This window comes from Cuculus canorus, chromosome 7, assembly GCF_017976375.1.
Source record: "Cuculus canorus isolate bCucCan1 chromosome 7, bCucCan1.pri, whole genome shotgun sequence".
Lineage (NCBI taxonomy): Eukaryota > Metazoa > Chordata > Aves > Cuculiformes > Cuculidae > Cuculus > Cuculus canorus.
Window position 1 is genome coordinate 1,736,612 of NC_071407.1, and position 27,307 is coordinate 1,763,918.

General features: G+C 41.7%; 1 protein-coding gene across 1 annotated transcript in view; it reads right to left on the reverse strand.

The window, feature by feature from the left end:
• Positions 1–27,307, reverse strand: part of WDR11 (WD repeat domain 11) — a 41,364-nt gene that overhangs the window by 3,221 nt on the left and 10,836 nt on the right. Inside the window, exons 7-27 of the mRNA XM_054071106.1 lie at positions 27,042–27,156; positions 25,894–26,089; positions 23,954–24,057; positions 23,169–23,345; positions 21,912–21,996; positions 20,904–21,010; positions 14,802–14,877; positions 13,227–13,335; positions 12,803–12,927; positions 12,234–12,381; positions 10,960–11,066; positions 10,369–10,483; positions 9,599–9,770; positions 6,539–6,647; positions 5,742–5,804; positions 4,438–4,503; positions 3,825–3,996; positions 3,471–3,566; positions 2,874–3,039; positions 1,881–1,978; positions 396–541 (exon numbers count right to left, since the gene is read on the reverse strand). Coding sequence (XP_053927081.1) covers positions 396–541; positions 1,881–1,978; positions 2,874–3,039; positions 3,471–3,566; positions 3,825–3,996; positions 4,438–4,503; positions 5,742–5,804; positions 6,539–6,647; positions 9,599–9,770; positions 10,369–10,483; positions 10,960–11,066; positions 12,234–12,381; positions 12,803–12,927; positions 13,227–13,335; positions 14,802–14,877; positions 20,904–21,010; positions 21,912–21,996; positions 23,169–23,345; positions 23,954–24,057; positions 25,894–26,089; positions 27,042–27,156 — 2,552 coding nt within the window. The remainder of the gene's footprint in view (positions 1–395; positions 542–1,880; positions 1,979–2,873; positions 3,040–3,470; positions 3,567–3,824; positions 3,997–4,437; positions 4,504–5,741; positions 5,805–6,538; positions 6,648–9,598; positions 9,771–10,368; positions 10,484–10,959; positions 11,067–12,233; positions 12,382–12,802; positions 12,928–13,226; positions 13,336–14,801; positions 14,878–20,903; positions 21,011–21,911; positions 21,997–23,168; positions 23,346–23,953; positions 24,058–25,893; positions 26,090–27,041; positions 27,157–27,307) is intronic.

Consider the following 27,307-nt stretch of genomic DNA (forward strand, 5'->3'; position numbering starts at 1 on the left):
ACTCCAGGCCCTTGTAAAAAGCCCCTCCGCAGCATTCCTGGAGCCCCTTCAGGTACTGGAAACTGCTCTAAGGTCTCCCCAGAGCCTTCTCCAGGCTGAACAACCCCAACTCTCTCAGCCTGTCCTCACAGCAGTGGAGCTCCAGGCCTCAGATCAGCTCCACACCCTCCTATGGACCTGAAATACCAGTGTATTTGCTGAAACTGCAACAAAACCATCAGTTCCAGCATAAAGAAACATGGGGGTTAAAGCGAATTCAAAAAAGCATGGTAAAATAGAAATAAATGTCAGAAATCAAACTGCAGGCTCCCTCCCCCTTGACTTCCGAGTCATAAAAGCATAAAAAAAGGAGTTTGGGAGAAGACAAAACACAGATAGTGCTGTTTTGCTTTTACCTGTGCAACATCTCTGCAACTTTTGTAAAGCATCCAAGTGACAAGAGGACAAGAATGGCTTTGGACTTCTGGTTGACTTGTGGCGAGCAGAGGTGATCCACCCAGCGCTTCAACACATCGGCACACTCCTCCGAGTTCAAACGAACCTTTGGCAGATGGGAAATCTGGTTATGAATTCTCAGCTGAAAAGATTCTTCTTCTCTTTCACTTTTTTCAGTGAAACACTTTCAGGAGTAGTAAAAGCACCCCAAAATTACCATTTTTATTATAAAAAGTACACATCACACTTGTATTGATGCAATATCAAGGAAAATTAGAAGTATTTAAATATAAAAATACTCCACTCAGGTCACTATTAACAGTATTTTTGCCACAAGGCTTTTCTAAATCCCCTGAGTATCAAGACCTTCAAAATCTTTATTCTTTACTGAAGACTTCAGGACAAAAGGTCTTTGTTTTCCTTATGGACATTTGATCATTTAGAAAATTCATTTTCTAAATTGAGAAAACATTGGAAAAAAAGAGTAAGACTTTTTCCATCCTTCCTTTCTGCAGGAACTGTAACAGCAACTTTGCTTAGAGACACTGAGAGAACATCCTTACTGCCTCCTGTCAGTTATAATTTGGAGAGTTAATGCTGTGCCTGTGTCCTCCTGCAGTAATTACATCTGCGTACTGAAGCAGAAGTTGATGCAAATTTATGTCATTTGTGGTAACTTTAAAATCGGCACGCATGGAGCTCAGCACAAAGTCCCTTACTAATTACTCCTCCACTTCCAGGAGTGGTTTTATATGGCTTATTATGAACTCTGTGCTGCTGCAGCTATATGCATCTTCACAAACCACTGCTAAAGAACTGGAAAATTGAGTATTCCAATAATTTTTAGGCCCCAGATCCTGTCATTTGGACAACCAGGGCTGATCTCTGTAGCCAAAAGACGGAAGAAGAACCTGTCAACACTGATTGGATTGGCTCATTACAACTTAACACATAGAGAGAAATAATGATGATGATATTTCACAGAGTCACAGAATCACAGGATGGTTTCAGTTGGAAGAGACCTTTAAGATCATGGAGTCTAACCATCGATCCAGTCCTGCTAAGCCCACCATCAGACCATCATCAGACCACATCCCCAAGTGCAACATCTTCTCGTCTTTTAAGTCCCTCCAGAGATGGAAACTCCAGCACCTCCCTGGGCAGGCTTTGCCAGTGCTTGGCAACCCTTTCAGCAAAGAAATTTCTCCTAAGATCTAACCTAAATCTCTCCTGGCACAGCCTGGGGCCATTTCCCCTTGTCCTGTCACCAGCTACCATGGAGAAGAGATGAGTGCCCACCTTGCTGCTGACTCCTGTCAACCTATTTCAAACTTATGTTTGAGGTTTTTAACTTTGGAGAACTTCAACACCCTCATCACCTTGCGCAGCCACATATACTAAAATGATCACTTATGTTAGCAAACTGAAAACTGAGGAATTCTTACCTTTGCAAGCCACGCCGCACGATTCCACTCGCCATAAGTTTGCAAGTAGCGGCAGGCATCGGCAGCCTTATCGATCAGACACAGCAATTGTACCCCCTCTGGAAAACAAAAGGCACACCACAGAAGATGTTAAAGGAAAAAAGAGTAGCTATATAACTATGAGCAGATTGTTGACACTAGAGAAAGGATGTCTATATCGTTCTCAGCATATGAGGATGGTGAAAAACCCCACTTCCTATCACTTTACTCTCCATACAACCTGGGTGTCAGCTACCACATCTCTTTCCTGGACTACAGAGCTTAGAAAGCCCTCACAAAGGTCTCTTTTATCTTCCTCCTAAGTATAAGCGACGAGGAGGTCCCTGAACTTCTCACCATATACAGATAACGATCTTCATAATTCAAATAAAAGGATTTCATCAGTAATCCTTTATTTTAACTTAACATTGTCCAGAGTGTAATAATTCACAGCAAAGTGTTAGATGTTCACAGAGTGAAAAGTACTTTTCTCCAGGCACTTACAGACAGCTGTACTTTCTCTGCATGCCTTTGAATGTTTCCGTCAATCATCACGTGGTGAACAACTCTCCCGTTAAGCAAAGGTTACCCAAATATGTAAGGAAACACACTTTTTGAAACAAGTTCTGAACTGGCAAGGAAGTTCAGTCCATATTTCAGCCTCAGTAACACACCACTGATTTTTAGTTAATTCCTTAATATGGAAAGTGGAAAATACATAGCTTTATGGGCTCAGCATCTTGTGCTAACTACTGCTAGGTGAATTGTTCCAGAAACATGTTTTTCCAAAGCAAGATGAACTTTACCACTGAGTTACTGATCATTTGAGTTAACTATTCTGCATAGTGGCTGTAACATAAGCAACATAAGATCTATCACAACAGGACTTTCTCCTCTCCCATCTCCGTTAGCAGCCTTAATAACAGCCAGAATCACCGCTTTATAAGCAAACGGGCAATCCGGATCACGGTTTACCTGCGAGCTTTCCATTGGCTATCATGTTGGTTGCTACCAGCTTGATGGTACTTTGAGATGGGCCCGATGAGGTTACAGTTGTGACCAGGCAAGCTTTCAGCGAATCACAGTAATAATGGGCATTCTCTGAACTTGTTTCCAACAACAGTTGCACCGCTCTGTCAGTCTGGCAAGAAAAAAGAGATAGTTATCCTAAAACAGATGACAAAAATATCTACCAGCAGAGTAATAACTACGGTTCTACTTCAATAAAACATCTGTAGTAAGGATAGATTTTAGATTAGACATTTAGACAATTTAATTTAGACAACTAAATCTAAATTTAATTTAGACTAAATTTAGGAGGAATTTTTTCACGCTGAGGGTGGGGAGGCCCTGGGACAGACTGCCCAGAGCAGTGGTGGCTGCCCCATCCCTGGAGGGGTTCCAGGCCAGGTTGGATGGGGCTTGGAGCCCCTCATCCAGTGGGAGGTGTCCCTGCCCATGGCAGGGGGTGGGACTGGATGGGCTCTGAGGTCCCTTCCAACCAAAACCATTCTATGATTCTATGATAAAACGGACAAAGAAGAATAAAAAACTCAAATATTACCCACAAACCTGGCCCAAGAGAAGCAGCTGATCAGCACATTTCCTGGTATGATCGTATGTTGATCTCTTCACTTCCTGGAGATTTACCCTTTCAAGCTGGAATTTCTGCACAAAGAAGGAAAAATATTTTAAGTGTAAGAACACCACAGGAAATAAACCCAAGCTTTTAAAAGATACAAAAGTGTTTTGACAGGTTTTGGAACACCCTCTAATTTTAAATAATAGGGAGTGACTGAATCCAGTGTGGAACACTGTGAATAAAGGATAGTGAAGAGCTGTAAGGTAATAAGAAGGTTACAATGCTGAGAGTTTATTGTGCTGATGACATTCATATTAAATATATTTTTGAACTCCTTAAAATACCTGGAAGTAATGATTTTCACACAGTATGTCATAACAGATATCCAAGGGATTAACCAGCTGCTCTGGAATGACAGCTGTATCCGTTAGTTTTGCAGGCTTCTCCTGTGACAAGCTGTGTAAATAGTGGGCAGCAATAGTCCAGAAGTGCAGTTCCGACTCATCCCCGTACAGTCTGGGAAGACAAAAGCCAGAATGTGAAAGATAGCTGTATTTTTTCATATGCTACATGGAAATATACTATATTTTAAACATCTTTGTACAAAGAGTACGCATTCTTGTGGGCACCGCAAGTACTATGCATTATGAATGGGACAAACAACAAGAAAAGATGAAGGAATGACAGCAAGCTAGGTAAGAAAGAGGTTGGCCAGAAGAGTGTTAAAATGGCAATTAAACTAAGTCGAAGTTGATTTTTTATTGTTATTTTACACTTAGTCACTGATATCCCCTTTCAACTACAATGTTACTAAGTTTGAAAATAAATCCCTGAATAAAGACAGGCTAATATTAGCTCCAGGTTAGGCAGAAGAACAATGTCAGCGCATTCATTCGCACTCATAAGATGACAATTTTATTCAGAAACACGTGATACAGTTATCGGTATCTCTACTACCTGGCAACTAAGAGGCATCGTTGCAAGAGCGTAAAGTCTGGATCAAGCAAAAGTTTCTTTATGTCACTGTAAAAAAGAGAAAGCCATTTAATAAGCTGTCAAATGCAGCGCAAGTCTGGTTGGTTTTGAACACAAATACAATAAATCACCTACAAGCTGAAAATAATCAAAATAAAACCCACGCAATTTCTGTTCTGAACTGAAAAAAAGTGCATCCAAACCAATTACCATAGGAAGGACAAGGAATTTGAAATAGAATTGATCTGAAGGCACAAGTCGGTCTGCCAGTTTAAATACAAACAGCAAGTCTGCCAGGAACCCGTTGCTCTTGTAATAAAGGGAACAACCACAAGGGTGTAGACAAAGCTATAAATTAGTCTGCTGTGATTCGACAAATTACAGGACTAATTCAATTACAAATAATTTTGCGACTACGTAAGGCCAGGCGTAAGGGACCCACAGGCAAGGAGTCAGGTTTTCTGCATGTTTCAAACCAGATAAAACTACACTAAGTTATCTTTTCCGTTCTACTGAATGAAAGGACAGAGGAAAACGGAAATACCATCTTCAAATATAATTTTCAGAGCCTAAATGAGATGCCCAAACCTGTTTTCTGTGTAAGCAGAGTAATGTCTGTGAACGCTACTCTGGAAGTGTATCTTCAAGCCAAGATTTCTGTTTTCTTGCCTTCCTCAGAGCTCAAATACCCAAACAAACCTTGGAGTATTTAGTGGCGGTGTCCAACACAGCCTGGATCAACATCAATGAACTGTACAGCACTGAAGCATTGCTAAAAAAACCCTACAAATGCTCACTGGTCTATTACAAATGGAACACTAAGCCCAATCAGTATCTTTAGATCTCCAGTTGTCAGCCACTACCACGATCAGTCAATGTTAACAAATCAATACCAACCTCTATCACCACTCTCTCTATACTCAGAATAGTACATTTTGGCTGTCGAGTTGCTTAAACCACTTTGAAATAAGTTTTCTTATGTAAGAAAAAAAAAAAACGAGATTGCATTGATGTTTATTTTTAATTAGAAAAAACAGAAAATGAATTTACTTAGTAAAAACAGAAATAAAAATCAAAAAATCTAAATTAAAATTAATAAAGCACCACCCCCAGGCACTACATAAAAATAGAAATTAACTCTGTTTAAAATAACATCTGTCATCACTCAAGCTTATCTCTGGAGAGGCAAAAAGCATATTTCTTCATTATAAATTGCCACAAATATCAAGGATTCTTCCCTCTCTGAATTTCCCAGCTTACTCAAATATTAATAGCAAAGTTCTTACTTGGACAATGAATTCAACTGCTCTTGAAGAAGGTTTTTAATATTTTCATTCTCTGGATAATCACTGGATAAAGAAAAATCAAAAAAGAAGAAAGTCAAAGGTTTTCTGTTTACCAAAATGAGAGAACTATGTGAGAGGGCCGAGCACTGGTGGTAGCATTAAAACACAAGAACACATACAAACATCTTTCATGTTCTCATGATGAGCTATTCATGCAAGATTGCCTGTTTAGTTCATAGTTCCAAAGCAGCAATGAAAGACTGGGTTTGCTTTGTCTCAGCCTCACAGTCAGTGCCACCAAAATTCCTTTTCCCATTTATTCTTATTCCTTAACCTAAACCTTAATGAAAATGAGCCCGCGTGGGCTATTACTATGTGACAGCCAACAGCACAGACACAAGAAAGGAGGCAGAAAAGCGCTCCTACTATGATGTGAAGCATGGCTCACTCAAAGCAAATCCAGACCTGTTCTTCAACACAGAACACAGCTGTTCCCTGAAGTACTATAACCCATAAACAACATAAAATATGGCTAGGACCTTAAAGCAGAGAGCAGTTTTCAATAGCCAAGGGCTACTGAAAGTCAAGAGAAATAAAATACTTGGCCTTGAAGCCTTTTCTGTTTCTTAGTTTAGTAATAAATCCTGAAGCTATTAGATTTTTGACTGTTCCAAAAAGTGAGGAAACATACATCTAACAGTTATTTGCACAGAAAGACTAATAAAAGATCTAGGATTTAAAAAGAGATATATTATGTGTGTGTATATATATATATATATATATATATAATTTCTTACATGTTTATAATATCTAGAGAATATTTCTCACTCCATGGCTGATGTAACAGGAATGCTTTCAAAGCTAACGAAGCCCTGGGCACAAGCAGATAGGGACACCATGCAGGTTCTGAAACAAAAGGAGAAGATTCATTGTGGAGTGGTCAGTGTGCAATAACACAGTGTTCGGCAACCACAAGATGTACCACCTTGTTTGCAAGCACCAGAGAAAAAACATAAATCACAGCCTTTTCATACACACAGCATGGGTTACGAGACATAAAAGCTTATCTTTACACTCAGGCAAAAAACATTTCCTAGGAGGTAGAAGGTTATCAACCGTGCTCAAATGAGAACTGCAGGGCATTTCATATTGAATTCAGGCAGAGACTCCTGGAATACATTGCAGCAGCGTTGAGTGGGGCTGTGTACCATCATTACTGCTGCTCCAAGGACATGGTGGAAAATAGGAACAGCTGCACCAACCGGAGAGCAGCCCTGAGGAGAAGGACTTGGGGTGCTGCAGGGCAAGAAGCTCGACATGAGCCAGCAATGTGCGCTCGCAGCCCAGAAACCAACTGGGCTGCATCCACAGCAGCGTGGCCAGCAGGGAGAGAGGGGATTCTGCCCCTCTGCTCTGCTGACACCCCACCTGGAGCCCTGTGTCCAGTTCTGGAATCCCCAACATCAGAAGGACACATAGTGTTGGAATGGGTCCAGAGGCGGCCATGGAGATGATCCAAGGGCTGGAGCCCGTCTGCTCTGAGGCCAGGCTGAGAGAGTTTGGGTTGTTCAGCCTGGAGAAGAGAAGGCTGCGGGGAGACCTTAGAGCAGCTTCCAATACAGAAGGGCTCCAGAAAAGCTGGGGAGGGACTTTTTACAAGGGTCTGGAGTGATAGGACAAGGAGGAATGGCTTTAAATTTGGAGAGGGGGAAGATTTAGATTGGATATTAGGATGAAATTCTTCATAATGAGGGTGGGGAGGCCCTGGCCCAGGTTGCCCAGAGCAGTGGTGGCTGCCCCATCTCTGGAGGGGTTCAAGCCCACAAAGGATGGGGCTTTGATCCCCTGATCCAGTGGGAGGTGTCTCTGCCCATGGCAGGAGGTGGAACTGGATGGGCTCTAAGGTCTCTCCCAACCCAAACCATTCTACGATTCTGTTTTATCATTCCCAACCAACTGTAGTTGCTACATTATAACACAAGGATTAACACCCATCATCCCAAAACAATGCTGTGAAGTTTCACATGTGTATGTTAGCAAAGAAATAAGATGAAATCTGTTATCACAGAAATTCCAAATTCTGCCTTCAGTACAAGGTTTGGATCACATGCAGTAAACGCTACCCAGTGACTGTGACTTAGGAGTTAAACCAGCTCCAACCTGCAACCTTATTAAACATTCAGCAATTCCCTGCACTTCTTATGCACCGAATGATGTAGGAACCTTGTAAATGTGATTTTGTAATTACAAGCTTATCCCAGCGCAGAGGCAGAAGGACAGCTCAATCACAGGCAGCCTTCACCCGGGGATATCCTCATTGCAGTGTGCCTGGGTTTAGAACATGAATTTTTATAGCTTAATATTACAGAACAGTCCTTTGGTAGTAAAAATAGCTGCAATAAATTTTGTGTTCCCGCAAACATCCCACGCCACAGCTCCCCACGCCACAATTTTGTTTAGTACATAGGTCAGAACTGGCATGTTTTAAGGAAAATGTATGAGTAAAAACAGTATTGACCAAAAAGACCATAATAAAAGCAGTGATTTGGAACATCAGTAATAAAACATAGAAAAATGTAGCTTAGTTAACTATTTTAATAGTCAAATATTTAAATTCCCTTAAACATATGGCAATAAAAACCTTGCAGCACTAGCATTGCTGCTAGCAGTTCAGTGGGAAAATCTACTTTGAAAAGCAGTGTATTGATCAACAAACTGTCTTTGTATAGTGGTTTGAGTTAAAGCAGGATCAATTTCTGACTTCAGCTCAGTCTTGTCTAAATAATTTCATTTTCTGGCAGTGAACTGCATGTGTTTCGGGCAGGGTTTCCCTCCAGCAGGGATCACACGGGGCACTGGGACGCAGAAAGGCCACTGCTCACACTTATTCCTACAGAAACCCAGGCCATCCTCGAGCTGGTGGAGCCGTAAGGGAAAGAGGCGGAAAACGTCATACCTGCAGGGAGGGGCGGACAGGAGGGGTGACCCCAACCTGACCACAGAGGAGTCCATCCCATACATGTTATAACTCAGGATAAAACTGAGGGATCACCAGGGTCTTGCTCTCCTCTTTGGTGGCCGATGTCCAGCGAGGACTTTGTCTGTTTATCCCTGATCCCAGATCCGTGTGTTCCTGAACCCATTCCCTGAGCCCAGCTCCCTCCCAGCCTCGGACCCTTTCCCTCGTGTCTGCTCTGCAGTGTCTGTGGTCACACAGTCATTGAGGTGGGGGCACGATCTCATATCTGTATATCTTTTATTACTTTCTTAATATCTTCTTTATTACTATTACTATTTCATTAAAGCTGTAGTTTTAGTTTCCAACCCACAAATCTTTTCTTCTCATATCCTTTTCCCTGGGGGGTTGAGAGGGAAGGGAATTGGGGGCCCAACTGCTCGGTTTTAGCTACCGAAATTGGTCAGACAGGGGCTAAACGCTGATATCTGGAAATACCAGAAAGGATATTTTTACACAGTAACAAATGTCTCAAAATCATGTAATTAACATCAGTGATGAATGTACCAATACCCAATTGGTGTGCTGATGCTTTTTAGGTCAACATGCTCGGCATCTCTACGAAAATTAATTATGTTCCAATTTATTATTAATTAATTTATATTCCAATTAAGGTATTAAAAAGTATCATTTGTTTAGGAGATTAAATTCGTACCGAGAATACACTCATATTCCCTAAGCCTGCAAAATTTATCTGCAGCTATGAGAACCACTACAGAAACACTCAATTCTCTACACACGACAATTCTTTGCTCTAGAGAAGTGCTGACCATTTTCATGGTCCACCTGCAAAATGAAATATCTGGCAGTTCACAGCAAAAAAAAAAAGAGATAAGTGTACCTATTAAGTCCTGCTCATCCATTCTAAAGCACGATGGTTTCATGGACAAGTCCAGCACTCTGATGCACCCATCGTCTGACGCCAGGACCACTTTGTCCGAGGTGCACCAGTCCACGTCCAGGAGTCGGAAATTAACGTTCCTTCCGCTTCTTAAGCTGCTCACCATTTGGACCTTGAAAAATTGGGAGTTATTTTTCATTCTCAGCAGGCTCTCCATCACCCAGTGTCACACTCTGTCACACGCCCACGAGGCGTACCACAAAATTCACAATAAAAAGGTGAAGTTTGTCATAAATCATTGTAATGGTGGTCTCTGTTCCAGAGAGTAAGGATTTCAGAAACCTTGGTGCAGGGCACACTTTCACACTGAAACAAGACTTTTTCCCAACAGAAAGGAGAACGGAGGGACTTTTTACAAGGGCATGGAGTGACAGGACAAGGGGAAAAGGCTTTAAACTGGAATGGGGAAGATTTAGATTAGGAAGAAATTCTTGACAAGGGCGGGGAGGCCCTGGCCCAGGTTGCCCAGAGCAGTGGTGGCTGCCCCATCCCTGGAGGAGTTCCAGGCCAGGCTGGGTGGGGCTTGGAGCCCCTGAGCCAGTGGGAGATTTCAGCAAGAAATCATATGACTAAATAAAACTTCATCCCTGCCATCCTGATTTTCAGAAGCAGAATCATAGCATCAGGGAATGGTTTTGGTTGGAAGAGACCTTAAGTAATATGTGCATTTTGCAAAGTAGCGCATGTCAAACCAGCAGACACTCACTCACCTCTTTTGAATCCCAAATTTCCACTCCGTCATTGTACATTGCAAGCAGTTTTTGATTTCCTTTCCCCGGGGCAAATCGTATCTTCTTCACCCAGCTTCGGTGTGTGGGAATGCCCCTGAGAAAGGCAAAGCACAAGATTAGTATCAACCATTCTATATCAAATATTACAGGTAATTAAATCCTTTCCCTTAGCGCTGCAGTTCCTGATGTTGTACAGACTGACAAGGAGAAAAGTCTGTGTATTTACATGCAGAAATGGCTACACAAATTATGATGGAAAAGATTAAATGCTTGAAATAAATACAGTACTAAATGTTTTATCAGCAGCCACTGCAGATTTAACACAAGGAGTGTATCTGGCTGTTTGACAACCTCTGATAAAATGCTTCTCCATCTCTAAACACAAAAGATGAAATGCACAGAACTGTAACCAGTGCATTTCCTGAAATTTTACTTCAAAATACTTGCATTTTCCCCCTCAAACCCCGCAGATGATCTCCTGCATTGAACAACAAAACCAAAAGGGTGAAAAAGAAAATCTTTCTAATACTCATTATCTCATGTTTATGAGACTTAAGAGTGCATTCATACCTGGATACTCTCGCTTTCAAATCCCAGAAGTTTAAGTTTCCATCAACGTCTCCAAGGACCAAGATATCCCCTTTCCAGGCAATACACGTAATGCTGCCCATACTGCCCTAGGAAGATTTAAGAAGCAGAACAAACTCTTGTGAACAATAGAGCCAAACAAAAGAACAATTATCTCAATGTTAGTATTGTTTTTAAATATCATATGATGCAATAGACCCAATTCTGCTGTGTTAAACCAGAAACAATTCAAAGCCAGACATATTTGCTCCAATATGCTTTAAAAGACATTTCTGTGTAACAACATTTGGGTTTAAAGGAATGGAAACCACTTTTCTGTCTCTTGTTGCAGAGAAACACCAACATGGCAGAGCTCATTGAACACCATACCAGCATATACCAAAGCAGGAAAAAAAAATGAAGGAATTGCTGTTTGTAAGTTCAATTCATGTAATCATAGAATGACAGAATGGTTTGAGTTGGAAGGGACCTCAAAGCCCCTCCTGTCCCACCCCCTGCCGTGGGCAGGGACACCTCCCACTGGATCAGGGACTCCAAGCCCCATCCAACCTGGCCTGGAACCCCTCCAGGGATGGGGCAGCCCCCACTGCTCTGGGCAACCTGGGCCAGGGCCTCCCCACCCTCAGTGTGTATTTCTTCCTAATGTCTAATCTAAATCTTCCTCTCTCCAATTTAAAGCCATCCCCCCTCGTCCTATCACTCCACGCCCTTGTAAAAAATCCCTTCCCAGCTTTCTTGTAGGCCCCCTTCGGGTTCTGGAAGGCTGATATTAGGTCTAAATCCTGCAAGAACAACTTAAAAAAAGAAAATTTGTTCCTCTGAGCAAGTAGGGAAAAAAAAACCCTACATTAAAATTCACAGAAGGGCGCTCTGGCCCACACAAGTCCTTACGATATAAGGCAAAATCCATTAACAGGGCCTGAACATGTTCCCATAACACCATCTTCATTTTTCAAACTTTTTGCTTATGCTTTACTAAAATTCTTAAAAATATATAATGAAATTTATTTGGAGAGCAAGTCAGGGCCTAGGAAGATTCTAAAAATTATCCATTTAAGAGCATTTTCAATAGAAAAACAGTAAAAATCTGAAAAGAGAATTGCTACTATTTTTAAGTTGGAACTTTTATTTCATATTTCAAATCACTGCAATAATCACCACTTGCCAGTACAATGAGTATCACTAATTTTTTTTCTGGCAATCATAGCTAAGAAAAAAACCCCAAAGTATCAATGATACAGAAAACTGGAACTCACATCAGGAGGAATTCTTGCACTGTCTTTTACCGAGTTCCCCTCCACCGTGAGATGATAAACCTGACCGTCAGCACCTGTAAACACAAAGTGCTCTCTGGCAGAGATGTTCTGGCTCAGCTCCGACTTGCTTTCGGCTTCTTGTAACAAGCTTTAAAGAGAACACAATGAGACACAAGCATTTCTTTCTTGAAATTAGAATTGCAAGGCAAATTCTCCTTAACTAATGCATAGAGGCAGCACAAAAGTGTTTATTTCCTTCAAAACAATTTATCAAACCCAACAGTTAAATCATTTATATATTTGGGGGCCAGTAAGAGCTTTATGTCAGGAACCAGGTAACTAAAGGACTGCTCCAGACACCCCTGATTTGAAGTACAGGAGCACCATTTCTCTCACTCAGCGGTAAATCAAATTTCCACATTCAAAAGCTAAAGGGAGGGCCATGACGTTCCTTTGCCTGGGGTGTATGTACTCAAGAATCAGTTCCAAAATATCCTTTTCTATAGAATAATGGCACATGGTAAGAAAACAACAGCTGATGTAAAAGAGCATTAAATAAGGAGAAATACCTAATAACTGAAGATTCCACACTGCTAACTTCAGTATCGGATGCAACCGTCTGTCGGGCCATGGCCTCCCGGGCCGCTAACTGCTTCTTCCTCAGGCTTTTTAAGTTATGAGAAGGCGACCACTCCTGGGAAATATTGTTCAGGATAAATAGGAAAGACAAATATTTATTCCCTGAATTTACAAGTGATGTTTCTGTTAATTATAATGATCTCAATGCAGATTGCTTTCTATAAACATCCCTCCATCACCCAAGGAGCAGACCAGATTTCTCCACCACCGCATCCTTTCTTTCTTGCCTCCATTCGATGACAGATGAAAATGTACGCTTGCCTGTACACTAGAGACACAGTAATTTGCTGCCCAACTGTGATTTTTATACTAAACATATTACATTAAATAAACAATAAAGATTTTATTCCTTACCAAAGCAGTCGCTATAGGGAAGTTTTTCGACATTTCTCTGAGCAGAGTGCACGTTCTGACATCCCAGATCTCCAGCGGCTTGTCTTTAAATACTACAGCTAGATACTGCCTAGAACAAAGAAGAGTTTACTACATCAAAAGTTATCCTTCCATTTTCATTTCAGCATTTTGCTTCTCATGCGTTGTTCATATCAGCACTCTGGAAACCCTCAAAAACTAAGATAAAGTAGAGTACATCAATTTAGCTCAAATCCCACTCTGAATGTTGTGATTTCCTTATGTTACTCAGGTACAAAAGAGTCTGAAAGAGAGTTCTAAAAGAATGAGGAATTTCTGTCAGGTGGCACTGCTCAGTTACGGTAAAGGAGATGAGGGAAGGCATGCAGAGAAAGCAGCAGCACCTCTAACTTATCCATATTCAGCCCAGACTGATGACTGCATGAGATATCAGAAAGACATACTAAGGTTGGATAGAATTTTCCTCTATTCCAGGCACATCCTACTTCCCTAATCTAGAGATAAATGAACATAAAACCCTCCTATACTAAACCCCTGTCAGTCAGGTTTTCAGACCTTTCATCTGTGGAGCTGGATGAATAAAACACTTTCAATCTAATACCTTCACATATAACTTGAACATACAGAGAGGCTCTGCAGTTCTATGTACTCCTCTCAACTTCTATCCAAATAAACTATCTTCTCTTGTCCTCAAGACTCTCCAGCCTCTTCATCTAAGCCCACGGCTATTCTTAATTTTTCATTTATTAATAGCACCATTTTACGATTGAACTCTTCCTCTGGAACACATACATATTTCTGAAAATATTCCTATGCAAGTAGAGAACATTCATTCTTTTGCTCCACTGTAAAGTAAAAGAAACTTTAAAATTTAGCAACAATGCCTTCTTAAATTCAGCACCATTTTAATTACAATTATACAGGAAAGTAACATAATCTCACAGAGCACTACTGTTGTTATTTTTGATACTGTAAAGAGCAAGGGGCCTCCTGTCACAGGCCTGGTCTCCAAATAAGCAGGATTTAATGGCCATTTATCAGATGACTTCTCAAACATTACACCTCACATTTGTTTTTTTCAGTAGACATTACAGAGGTGTGTGATACACGCTTAGGGGATTTAATAAATATGTGAAAAATTATCCCAACTTTAATGCCAATCTTCTCACTTCAAGTGAGCCTCATGTTGCATTAAAGGAAATTAATTCATAACGTAATAGTAGTTTACAAAAATTCTTCAGCGTTTTTATTCTTCACAATATTATTCAAGTGTCAGCTCAGTGAACACAATACTTAAAGAACTTAAATATCAATGACTGATCTTGCAACGTGACTGGATCCTGAAGCGTGTGATGAACTCGACCACAGAATCATTCACAGCTTTTCCACTTGGAACTAATATTTCAATATAGATGTTTCCTCTTGATGTTGTTGCACTTTTTTCTGTACACTCTCAAGTGGTTTTTTTTCCTAGTATTTCTATTATTTCTGCTAAGTCACAAGGTTCTTAAAGCCGTACTATAAATTTTATGACCCTCACAAGGGTGATTCGCTTACTTTAAATGAGACACCTTGATCATTTCAATGGCTGGTTCATCATTGCCTCGCTCGCCACGAAACGCGACACTCCTGCCTAGAACACAAGAAATGACAGGAGGGGAAACAGAAACAGTTATTAAACTAAACATAAATATAGAAATAGTTTATAAACTATACTGTTTATAAAGTATCCCATTTGTAAACAGAAATGGTTTACAAAGGACACCAGAACATCTCCAAGTGACCTGTCTTACTTCGCATCACTCTCGTCACTGTCCAATTTTTACTGCTTTTCAAAGGACTAAATGTACGTAAACAAGTCTTACAAGGAGCGGCTGAGAGAGCTGGGGGTGTTTAGCCTGGAGAAGAGGAGGCTGAGGGGAGACCTTATTACTCTCTACAACTACCTGAAAGGAGGTTGTGGAGAGGAGGGAGCTGGGCTCTGCTCCCAAGGGACAGGGGACAGGACAAGAGGGAATGGCCTGAAGCTGCGCCAGGGGAGGGTCAGGTTGGATATCAGAAAAAAATTCTTCACAGTAAGAGTCATCGGCACTGGAACAGCTGCCCAGGGAGGGGGTCGAGTCACCTTCCCTGGAGGTGTTTAAGGAACGGGTGGATGAAGTGCTGAGGGACATGGTTTAGGGAGTGTTAGGAATGGTTGGACTCGATGATCCAATGGGTCCTTTCCAACCTTGTGATTCTGTGAATATAATACCTGACTACTGCCAGAGCACAACTGCTAGAATTGATGCACAACCACAGAATCACAGAATCACACAAGGTTGGAAAGGACCCATTGGATCATCGAGTCCAACCGTTCCTAACACTCCCTAAACCATGTCCCTAAGTACTTCATCCACCCGTTCCTTAAACACCTCCAGGGAAGGCGACTCGACCACCTCCCTGGGCAGCCTGTTCCAGTACCCAATGACTCTTACTGTGAAGAATTTTTTTCTGATATCCAACCTGAACCTCCCCTGACGGAGCTTCAGGCCATTCCCTCTAGTCCTGTCCCCTGTCACTTGGGAGAAGAGGCCAGCTCCCTCCTCTCCACAACCTCCTTTCAGGTAGTTGTAGAGAGTAATAAGGTCTCCCCTCAGCCTCCTCTTCTCAAGGCTAAACAACCCCAGCTCTCTCAGCCGCTCCTCATAAGACTTGTTCTCCAGCCCCCTCACCAGCTTTGTTGCTCTTCTCTGGACACGCTCCAGAGCCTCAACATCCTTCTTGTGGTGAGGGGCCCAGAACTGAACACAGTATTCGAGGTGCGGTCTCACCAGTGCCGAGTACAGAGGGAGAATAACCTCCCTGGACCTGCTGGTGACCCCATTTCTGATACAAGCCAAGATGCCATTGGCCTTCTTGGCCACCTGGGCACACTGCTGGCTCATGTTCAGTCGGCTGTCAACCAGCACCCCCAGGTCCTTCTCTTCTGTGCAGCTCTCCAGCCATTCTTCCCCCAGTCTGTAGCGCTGCATAGGGTTGTTGTGCCCCAAGTGCAGGACCCGGCATTTGGTCTTATTAAACCTCATCCCATTGGTCTCGGCCCAGCAGTCCAGCCTGTTCAGATCCCTTTGCAGAGCCTCCCTACCCTCCAGCAGGTCGACACTTCCTCCCAGCTTAGTGTCATCTGCAAACTTGCTGAGGGTGCACTCAATGCCTTCATCCAGGTCATTGATAAAGACATTGAACAGAGCTGGACCCAGTACTGAGCCCTGAGGAACTCCACTTGTGACTGGCCTCCAGCTGGAGTTAACTCCATTGACCACCACTCTCTGGGCCCGGCCATCCAACCAGTTTTCAACCCAGGAGAGTGTGCGCCTGTCCAGGCCAGAGGCTGACAGTTTCTGAAGCAGAATGCTGTGAGAAACTGTGTCAAAGGCTTTACTGAAGTCCAAGAAGACTACATCCACAGCCTTTCCCCCATCCAGTAGTTGAGTGATTTTGTCATAGAAGGTGATCAGGTTAGTTTGGCAAGATCTGCCTTTTGTAAACCCATGTTGACTGGGCCTGATCACCCGGTTCTCTTGCATGTGCTTCATGATAGCACTCAAGATTACCTGTTCCATGACTTTCCCTGGCACTGAGGTGAGACTGACAGGCCTGTAGTTCCCCGGATCCTCTCTGCAACCCTTCTTGTATATGGGCACAACATCAGCCAGCCTCCAGTCTAGTGGAACTTCCCCAGTCAGCCAGGACCTCTGGAAGATGATGGATAGGGGTTTGGAAAGGACATCCGCCAGTTCCTTCAATACTCTTGGGTGGATCCCATCCGGCCCCATAGACTTGTGGACGTCTAGCTGGGCAAGCAAGTCTCTAACCGCCTCCTCTTGGATCACGGGAGCCTCAATCTGCCCCTCTAACTCTTGGATTTGTAAACAGAAGGAACAACTTTCTTTGCTATTAAAGACTGAGGCGAAGAAGGCATTAAGTACCTCAGCCTTGTCCTTATCCCCTGTCACTGTTATTCCTTCTGCATCCACTAGAGACTGGATATTCTCCCTCGTCCTCCTTTTCCTGTTAATGTACTTGTAGAAAGACTTTTTGTTGTCTTTCACAGACTTAGCGAGTTTTAATTCTAGTTGGACCTTGGCCCTCCTGATTTTTTCCCTGCACGATCTCACTTCGTCCCTGTAGTCCACCCAAGATGCCTGTCCTTTCCTCCAGAGCACATAGAGCTTCTTTTTCTTATTGACGCATCTTGAGATCACCCTGCTCCACCAAGCTGGCTTTTCCCCCCGCCGGCTCCTTTTCCGGAACACAGGGATGGCCTGCTCTTGAGCTGATAGGATTTCATTTTTCAAGAGCGCCCAACCCTCATGGGCTCCCTTGCCCTGAAGGACTGTTTCCCACGGGACTTTGCTAATCAACCTTCTGAACAGGCCAAAGTCTGCCCTCTGGAAGTTTAATGTGACTGCTTTGCTAACCCCCTTCTTAATCCCACCTAGAACTGAAAACCCTATCATCTCATGATCACTTAATCCCAGGCGTCCTCCAACCGTCAAATCCCCAACAAGACCTTCCCTATTCACAAACAGCAGGTCTAGGAAGGCACCCTCCCTTGTTGGTTCGCTAACCAGTTGTGCAAGGAAGTTGTCTTCGATGCACTCCAGGAACCTCCTAGACTGTTTCCTTTCTGCTGTATTGTACTCCCAGCAGACATCCGGAAAGTTAAAGTCTCCCACAAGGACAAGAGGCAGAGATTTAGAGACTGTCCCCAGCTGTTTATAGAAGAGTTCATCAGCAGCTTCTTCTTGGCTGGGTGGTCTGTAACAGACTCCTATCACAAAGTCCCCTTTCTTGTGGGCTCCTCTGATTTTAACCCATAGGCACTCGATCCCGTCCTCACCGTAATCCAGTTCGAGAGTTTCAAAGCACTCTTTGACATAGAGGGCTACCCCGCCTCCTTTCCTACCCTTCCTGTCCCGCCTGAAGAGTTTATATCCCAACATAGCTGTAGTCCAGTTATGTGAGTCATCCCACCACGTTTCTGTGATGGCAATGACATCATAGTCACCTTGCCCTACAACAGCTTCCAGCTCATCCTTCTTATTGCCCATGCTGCGTGCATTGGTGTAAATGCACTTCAGCTGGGCTGATGAACCTTCAGCCCTCATAAAGGGAAGAGAGTTTATTCTCGATTGACTGGTCCTTGGAATAACTAATTCCACAGACCCAGTTTTATCCTTACTGTCCCCACTTATACTCGCCCTCACTCGCCCTATTGTGGTGTACTGGTGGTCCTCTCCAGCACACCATTTCTCAGCCGCTGGTTTCCCACTTTCCAGGCTCATTCCCAACTAGCCTGGTCTCCTCCCCTTCCCCCTTCACATCTAGTTTAAAGCTCTATTTAAGAGCCTAACCAGATTTTTAGAGATAACTTTAGTTCCCCTTCGAGACAAGTATGACCCATCCCTAGTAAGAAAACCTGGGGGTGGGTGGGTCACCCCATGATCAAAGAAGCCAAAGCCTCTCTCCTCACACCAGGCTCGGAGCCAGGCATTAATCATCTGTACGTTCCTGACTTCCTGCTCCATATTCCTTAGTATTGGGATGGAGCTAAACACCACTTGCGCTCCAGAGCCCTCAATCATCTTCCCTAAATCCCTGAAGTCTCTTTTGATGGCTTTCAGCTTTCTGCGCTGCAAGTCATCATTACCTATTTGAAATACTAAGAGGGGGGGGGGGGGGGTTATTTATGTAACCAGCATTACATAAATACAGAGAGTTCAAAGTTATTATTTTCCACTCAAAACCAACCCTCTGAGACAACAGAGACAAACCCTCTCAGTTCCCCAAAGAAGAAATTAATGAGTATATTTCAAATTTTGTACAAGGAATCAACTCTGCCACAAACTAATGCTACAAGTCAGAAAGTATTTCTGTGGTGAAGTACCAACTCATTCCATGCTTAGCAGCACCATTCTCTCTTTCTTTCCTGTTATAAGTCCTAAGAATTTTAAATTCTATTCCCAACAAAATTTTGATCTACTTGTACCAAGTGTTGTGGAATTAAAGGTATACACACTCCTAAAAGAAATGATGATCTACAAAAGCCAGGCTACCACAACATCAGCTCTGGAAGTTTAATTCTCCTTAGGTTTCAAAGAAGATTCAAGTTTCCCAACTTTAGCTGTGGCTACTCATGGCTAAATTACTTATCTTATGCCAATTAGGTGAATAAATCTTGTTATCAACAGTGCTAGTTAGAGTTCTCATGTCAGAGGCCAACCTATAGGAGGCCTTCCAGCTCTTATTTTCTTCATTAGTGATCAAACACCTTGGGAATTGTCTTCCTTACTGTTGTTCAGAAACATAAATGAGAACTTTGTCAAAGTGTTTATGCTATGGTTACAAATCAGTACCACGTTCCCAGCCCTAAAATCAAAAGTTGGACTAATCAGTGCTGGAAGAACCAACAATCAAACAGTTGAGCAGTTATCCCTTTCTTGTAAGCTCTAGAAGAGGAAAGATAACATTTTTTAAGCAAACCATATGCTAATGTCTCAGGTATTCAGACTTAGTTGGAACTTGGTTGCCTGTGGCAATACTGAGCTCTTCATCACTTATATTTATAAATGTTTCCACACTGATTTACAAACTGAATGAAATACCAAAAATCCCATTTTACATTAAATGAATTTTACAAAGTTCACGTCTTTTCAGGTTAACAATTTAACAAAAGAAATTATCTGGAAAAAATATTACACTACTGTCATGTTAGAAGAACAGACTCTTTGTGCAGCACCCCGGCAACACAGAGATGGAGTCTTTTCCATAAGCTTAAAAAACTACTTTATGCTACATAAAGCAATTCAGAATTAGCCATGTGTTATGAGACTCAGGCTCTTCAATTAAATTAAATGGCTCCAGGTTTTCTCATTCAAACATAATTTAACGTGATTGAAGCGCTTCCTATTTCGGGCCCTCTGATCTCTCAAATTACACCTCCTAGCACTGCGCAAACACTAGACTCAGTCACAAATGTTGTCATCTGTTACAAGGCCAGAGTTGTTAAAAAACACACATAATTTGACTGTTAGTTTTGCTATCGACTATTTTGTTTTAAAAGGGGTTTTATGTTTTAACTCTTCCAACTCTCTATAAAAGCTGCCACTTTTATTATTAAAACACCCATTTCACACTCATGCTCACGCACAGGATGTACCCACGTTTCAGGGCCTACCCTGAAAAACTCTCTGCTCCTGATGCAAACGGCAACAGATGCTTGAACCCAATTTCAGGTGCACACAGAACACTGGGAATAGACTCTGACAAAACACATTTGGAAGGATATGCATTTTTGTGCACAAGATACACCACCAAACCCCAGGCTGTGTGAATGCTCCTAACCCTCCTGCTGACACATATTCCTTCTTTTAATGAGTTCCAACTAAGCCACAGGATCTCAGCAAAGGAGTTGTTTCAGGCCCCTCTGTACAGCACCAGATGGAACACATTGCGTGGCTTCAAGAGGACAGAAGAGCAGAACCCACTACAACTCCTATTTGATACTTGATTTTTGTGACAACAGAAAGGAAAAAACCAGTAGTGAGAGGTTGTTTGCCACTCCCCAGCAGATCTGCCAGCCTCTCGCGCACCGATTTCTCAGAGAACACCCACCTGTTGGTAGATCCACCAGCTGAAGCTCGTTCCTCACCAGCCCCAGGTTGTTTGGTGTGGACGTGGCAAAGGAAATGAACCCAGTCAAGCTAATCCACTCAATTCCTCTGTCATCAGAAGAGAGCACATGGAGAATATTAGCCAAGATATTCAAATAGCTACAAAATACCCTGGACAGAAGGGCATTCAGGTTTTTTTTGGGGTACATTCAAAGCAGGTTTCCATCATGAACTCTTAGAGCTCTCTGTTCTCAGTCATCTGCACTTTCCTTGTCTTTTTGTAGAAGAAACAGTAAAATGAAGAGCCTAAACTGAAGCAGGCTTCATGCCACAACTCTGACAGAAATTTTTACTACTATTACTATAAAAAATAAATACTTTTCCCCCACTTATATCCGTCTGGAAATATGTATCCAGCAAGCACCACCTTTAATCTCTTTGCCATAAGTTACCCAAAGATCGTGTGCACACAAATATACAATACAGGAGCCTTAAAACTTACTCTGTTCCTTCTGAGGATGGACAAACACTGAGCCCTGTATTCCGTCTTTAACATCTTTTAATGATAAAGTTATTCTTACATCAGTTATGACTAGAACTGTTGCAATAGCAATTCTGGCCTCAATGGAGCAAAGTAAATGAACTTTGGCATATGAAACAGATTGCAACGGACACAATCTGTAAGTTACGACAGTTAGAGAAGACACTGTAATAAAGTTTCTTCTCTTAAAAAGATTCCTTTGTACTACGATGCACCGAAGAAACTGGAAGGGGTTGATACGCATTGTTTGACAATTCAAATCTTTAGTTCAATGAAATTTTCACTCTAATGTTGACAGTTTCTTACCACTTATGCATGTGAAAGATACTGTGAGTGTAGATTATAAAGAGGTAATTTTCCTGAGCACCATAAACAAAGAAACAAGATCCCCACATTGCTGGTACAGCATTAGTCAGATGCTTTAGTATTTGTCTCCCACAAGGATTATATTAGGAATTAAAACCTTACTTGACTTCACAGGAATGGATGCTTAACTCCTTGTGTAAGATTCCACTTGTAAGATGAAACACCAGAACAGAGCCATTACTTGTACCTATAAAAAGGGATTTAAAAATATATATATGAGAGACATCTCTCTAATTCTTCTCTTCCACACTTTAGTGAAAATACAGTATTTACAACCATTTTCTCTTTTTCCCTTTTTTTTTTGACACCTGTAACTTATATTTTACAGTTTTAGCAAAGATATTTTATTTTTAGCACTTTAATCCCAAATATTAAACCCTCCAATGTTCTCTGCAGCCAGGGAAATCAGTCGGATCAAGCCATTATCCTGAACCTCTATTGGTACAGCTGTCAAAAAAATCTGTTCACTCTTCTTGCATTTCCACAGCACACACAGGTGCAGAAGAAAGGAATGTTTGTTTTTGGTTTGGTTGCTCAAGATGAGTAAATGCCTCAAGGAAGAGCAGTAACACTTATGCACCAGCAATCCCAGTGGGGAATCATGAGTAGGTTTTACCAAATCATTAAAGCAATTCTGCTTTCTCATCCCTGAAACAACTCTTTACAACTACAAATCAATAACTTCATAGCTATTGGCTTTAATTAGATCAAAACCCTTCTGAAACACCAGAAGTTACAATTTTCTATTAGGAAGACACACTTGTTCTCTTTTTTCTTCATACATATATCAACTTAAAAGCCCCATCCAACCTGGCCTTGAACCTCTCCAGGCATGGGGCAGCCACCACTGCTCTGGGCAACCTGGGCCAGGGCCTCCCCACCCTCATAGTGAAAGATTTCTTCCCAAGATCTCATTTCAACCTCCCCTCTTTCAGCTGAAAACCATTCCCCCTTGTCCTCCCTGATCAAGAGCTCCTCCCCAGCTTTCCTGGAGCCCCCTTCAGTACTGGAAGATCTCAGGTCTGCCCACAGTCTTCTCCAGGCTGAACAAGCCCAACTCTATCAGCCTCATACGGAGGTGCTCCCACCCTTGGATCATCTCTGTGGCCTCCTCCTGACTTGCTCTAACAGACCCAAGTCTAGCAGGTTGCACAGATGCCCAGAGAAGTTGCCCCATTCCTGGAAGTTTTCAAGGCCCAGTTGGATGGAGCTTTGAGCAACGTAATCCAGTGGGGCGTGTCCGTGCCCATGGCAGGGGGATGGAACTGGATTGGCTTTATGTCCTTTCCAAGCCAAACCAGTCCGATTCTGTGATTTTATTATTATCAGAGCAAGCAACGAACAAACCAAGATGCTTACCAACTGCAAGGATGGGCTCATACTGTTTAATATTTTTGGTTGTGAGAGGTGGGCACATGCGGATAACAAAGGGCGGCAAAGGAAGTCCTGAAAGAAGCCCAGTCAGCAGAAACTTGAGGTGCACTTCTTGCATAGAAGAACCTTTTAATTGTTCTTCTCCAGCAATTGTGCCTTGCCCTGCTTAAAAATTAAAGCTCTTGTTAGTATTCATTTTTAACCCGTGATGTCATGGAAAGTTATCAGGCATGGAATAAAAATCCCCAATAAACTAACATATCTATTAGCAATCTTTATTTACAGAGGCGTTCCTTCCTGTTGAACTCTGTAGGGTAAAACATGTTTGAAGATTGCATTTCAGGTCATTTCTCCAATACAAGCCTTCTTTCCTGACACTAAGAAGCAAAAAAGGACAAAAAGGAAGGAAAAGGGGTGGGGAAAGTAAGTGCAACCATTTCAGCCTCCTTCCCGAACTGAGCAGTTTAAATTGTCTTCATCCATTTAGGATTATTTTTACAAAACAGAAGACTTTTGGCCAACAGCCATTTTAAATTACGTTCTTTTTCCTCCTCTCACAGACCCTGAGCTTTGAACATTGGTCCTCAACATGAAATCCTCAAAAAGATTAATGTGACAATTCATTAAGCAAACAGGAATTCTTTTCTTTCAGAATTACTATTTAAGTTGAATAGAAAATAACTCTAATAGTTCTTGAGTAAGCAAAGACGTACAACGATTCCAAGATTCTAGATGTGAGTAGCAGCAGTATTAGTGAAAGGAATTCTTACCAATCATGTTGTCCAAAGAGAGGTCTGGAAGTTTGTTCGGGAATGCTCCCACAGGGATTCCACAGAATGAGACTGGGGAATACAAAGGCGATGCACTGGAACTGCTGGAAAAGGAGTGAAAACAAGTTCCTAATGGAGATTGGATCACCAGCTGGCCTACATTCCTGCTTTTATATCCTCTCCAGGTGTTCTTTCAGTATTCCTAACTCCTGTGACTTGTGGAATACTTCGACAAGGTTATTCTCAACATCAGCTTCCATGAACAACTCTACCAGGAGACAATGCAGAGACGTATACTTCTAAATAGCTTTAATCTTCCTTATGGAGATGTGTACATATCAGCAAACCAGAAGGATGTATGTCCTGTAGCTCACCTAAGCACGGAATGGAAGCTTTCAATACACTGTGTATTTTTATGAATAGAGCTAAGGACCAATCATCAACATTCCAACATTTATGAACAGATTCCCAAACATGAGGAACATTTTTTGTTAACCTGTATAAACTTCTTTAACAGGTTCAGACGGTGAAACCCACAGCTGAAGCAATGCCTTTCATCTAAACATACAAAACACGACTGCCACTGCAGACAGAAGCTACAACAGAACCTCACTGCGTTACCCACGCCTACAGCCTGGTGAGATACGGATGCATGAGGTTTCTGTGTTATCTTACCCCCAGTGACTGTGACCAGCTTCCAGCACAATTCCCATCTAAAAGGGACTCAAACAGCCCCTGCAGCCTCAGCAGTTGGGTCTGGCTGGGCTGAGGACAGGTCTATCCCATAAGCAAAGACCAAAGCCTGCTGACTGTACCCAGCCGTACGCAAGAAATGCAGTTTAAGGCATGTAAAAAGCCTTTACTTTTTCTTTCAACCTCACTTTAACAGACTTCGAGTTCAAGTTTTAATTAAGACCACCAAATCCAAGAAGATCAAGAGCTAATGGAGGTAGACTCCTTCAAATCCATTACAGACTCTATGCCAACTAGAAATACGCTTTACCTCTCAGTATAATTCAACTATATCCAGAATTCTTTGGCTCAGCGGTTCTTATTATCACATTTTTCTTGGTTATCTATATAATCATGATAAAAATCAGCCTTTTAGAAATAAATCCAAGAATCCAAGAAGCAAAACCTGGAAATATATGGATCCTAAACAGCTCTCCTGGATATGCATCACAAAGAATCCATTTAACAGCATTTTCGATAACACCAAGAACAAAAAAATTAAATCACTGACAACAAAAGTATCTATGTAGAAAATCTGGCACTTCTGACACTAAAAATGCACTAAGAATCCTGTATTTCTTTTACAGTACTACATTTATGTTTTATTCAATAGTACTCTAAATGTTTATTGCTGCAGAATGACCTTAATGCACTGAATGTTTAAAGAACTCTACTCCTTCCAATTGTATTTTTACAGACTGCTCAAAATCTAAAACTCCAAAGACTGTGTATATAAAAATACGGTTTATATCATCACATTCAAGGCCACCTGCTGTGCAGCCTTAAACTGCTCTGGGTCAAATTCACACAAACCTTGCAGAAAACCTTCCCCCTAATCCTTTCCAGATGCATTTTGCAGTCCTTTTATATGATATAGTCAGGGATTCACTACTGAAGAAAATTCTGTAGTGAAAGAAAGTTAAATGAGAAGAAAACATTTCACTTAAAACAATGTGAACATTCACTCCTGTCCGTTGTTTCTTATTTCAACCACTTAGCATGCTACGATTTTTTTAAGGAAAGAAAAGTAAATACAGTTCTTTCACTTCCGCACAGCAACGGAATGAATCTGGTCAGATGATGGGTTTGTTTCCTCTTCCTTTCATTCATACACATTACACTGCCACACACACAAGGACATCACTGCTGCTTCTAGAAGATAATCACATGCCACTTATAAATGTAACAGGTGGAGTAAATCCCATTACCTGTTCCGCACATTTCTGCCCAAAACACTGGATTTTAATTCCCAGATCATGACCCTGCCGTCGCTGACTATGAGAGCTGCCGAATTCTCGTTCACTGGGCAACAAACCATGCTGAAGGGTCGAACGGTTTTTGTCACCCTGATGGCATCGCACTGACTTCTTAAATCATAAACCAGCTCCTGAACTGGGTCTGGATCTGCAGCAGCAACGTCCCACAACGGACAAACAGTGAGAAAAGAAAACACAGGAGGTGATCATTGAACACAGGTGACTGAGCGCTTTGGGAGAAATCCACAACAATTCAGATAAACAAATCAACAAACTCCACACGGCTGATCTCACTGAACCCAACACCACAGCTTGGGAAGTTCCCCAACATCTAACTTTGTTTTTCAAATACTTCATTTCATGTGAATCTTGCAAAATCTACACTGTTACCGTTTCATATCTGGGCAGAAAGTGCATCTGCTCTCCACAATCCAAAACTTATTTGGTTTATTCTTAAAACTGGAAGAAATAATGTAGCTCACTAGAAACTACCAAACTGTCAAAACCAAAGCAAACAAACTAATAAAAAAAATAACCTTTTTACATTTACAGAACTATGTTTTCCCTTCTTTTTCCCGCATCTCCGCCATTAAATTTAAAAGGTTATTCCCAGTAACGTTTCATAAAAGAGAAAATAGTTAAATAATTTAGATTTTAATCTAAATTTAAGCCTGTGTCTTAGTTCTAAATCAATTCTTCCAACTGATCAAATGACCTCCAAAATCTTGTGTTTGCCTGAAAAATATGTTTTTTCTGAAAGATTAAAAAGAAAAAACTGATCACCTTTTATGAAAACTTCAGAAGTGACTGCTAAGCCACTTCATAATTAAAGTAATGTTTAGTGATAAAAGGATTTTCAGGATATAAATACCTTTTTATACCTTCAGGGTATAAATGCCATTTCAGGAGAGTCAAAACCAATTTTGGGAGAATGCAGCATAAATTGAAATTTAAATTCAATGTATAAGAAAAAAAAAAAAAATCACTAGAAGGGCTGTGATTCACCGCCCTGTAGGAGGCATGACAGTTAATATTGTTGCTAAATTATTAAATAAAACAACTCCAAGTTCATTTCTGGACACTTTTGATGTAAATCTTACCTGGCTCTTCGTTTGGAGTTCCAGTTATACTGCAGTTGGATCTGCGAACTCTTAATGTTATACAACCATTTTCATGTAGGCAAAACAAGCCATCACGCTGAAAACACGGGATTACCTGGGTAAAGAGATCCCACATTACACTGGGGGATTAGGACTTCATTCTTTGAGAATGTAAAAGTGAGCCACTAAAAATGCTACCAGTAATGTAACACTGCAGTGAATCTCTTTACCTGCAGTACCTGTGACAAAGGCAGGCAATTAATTTG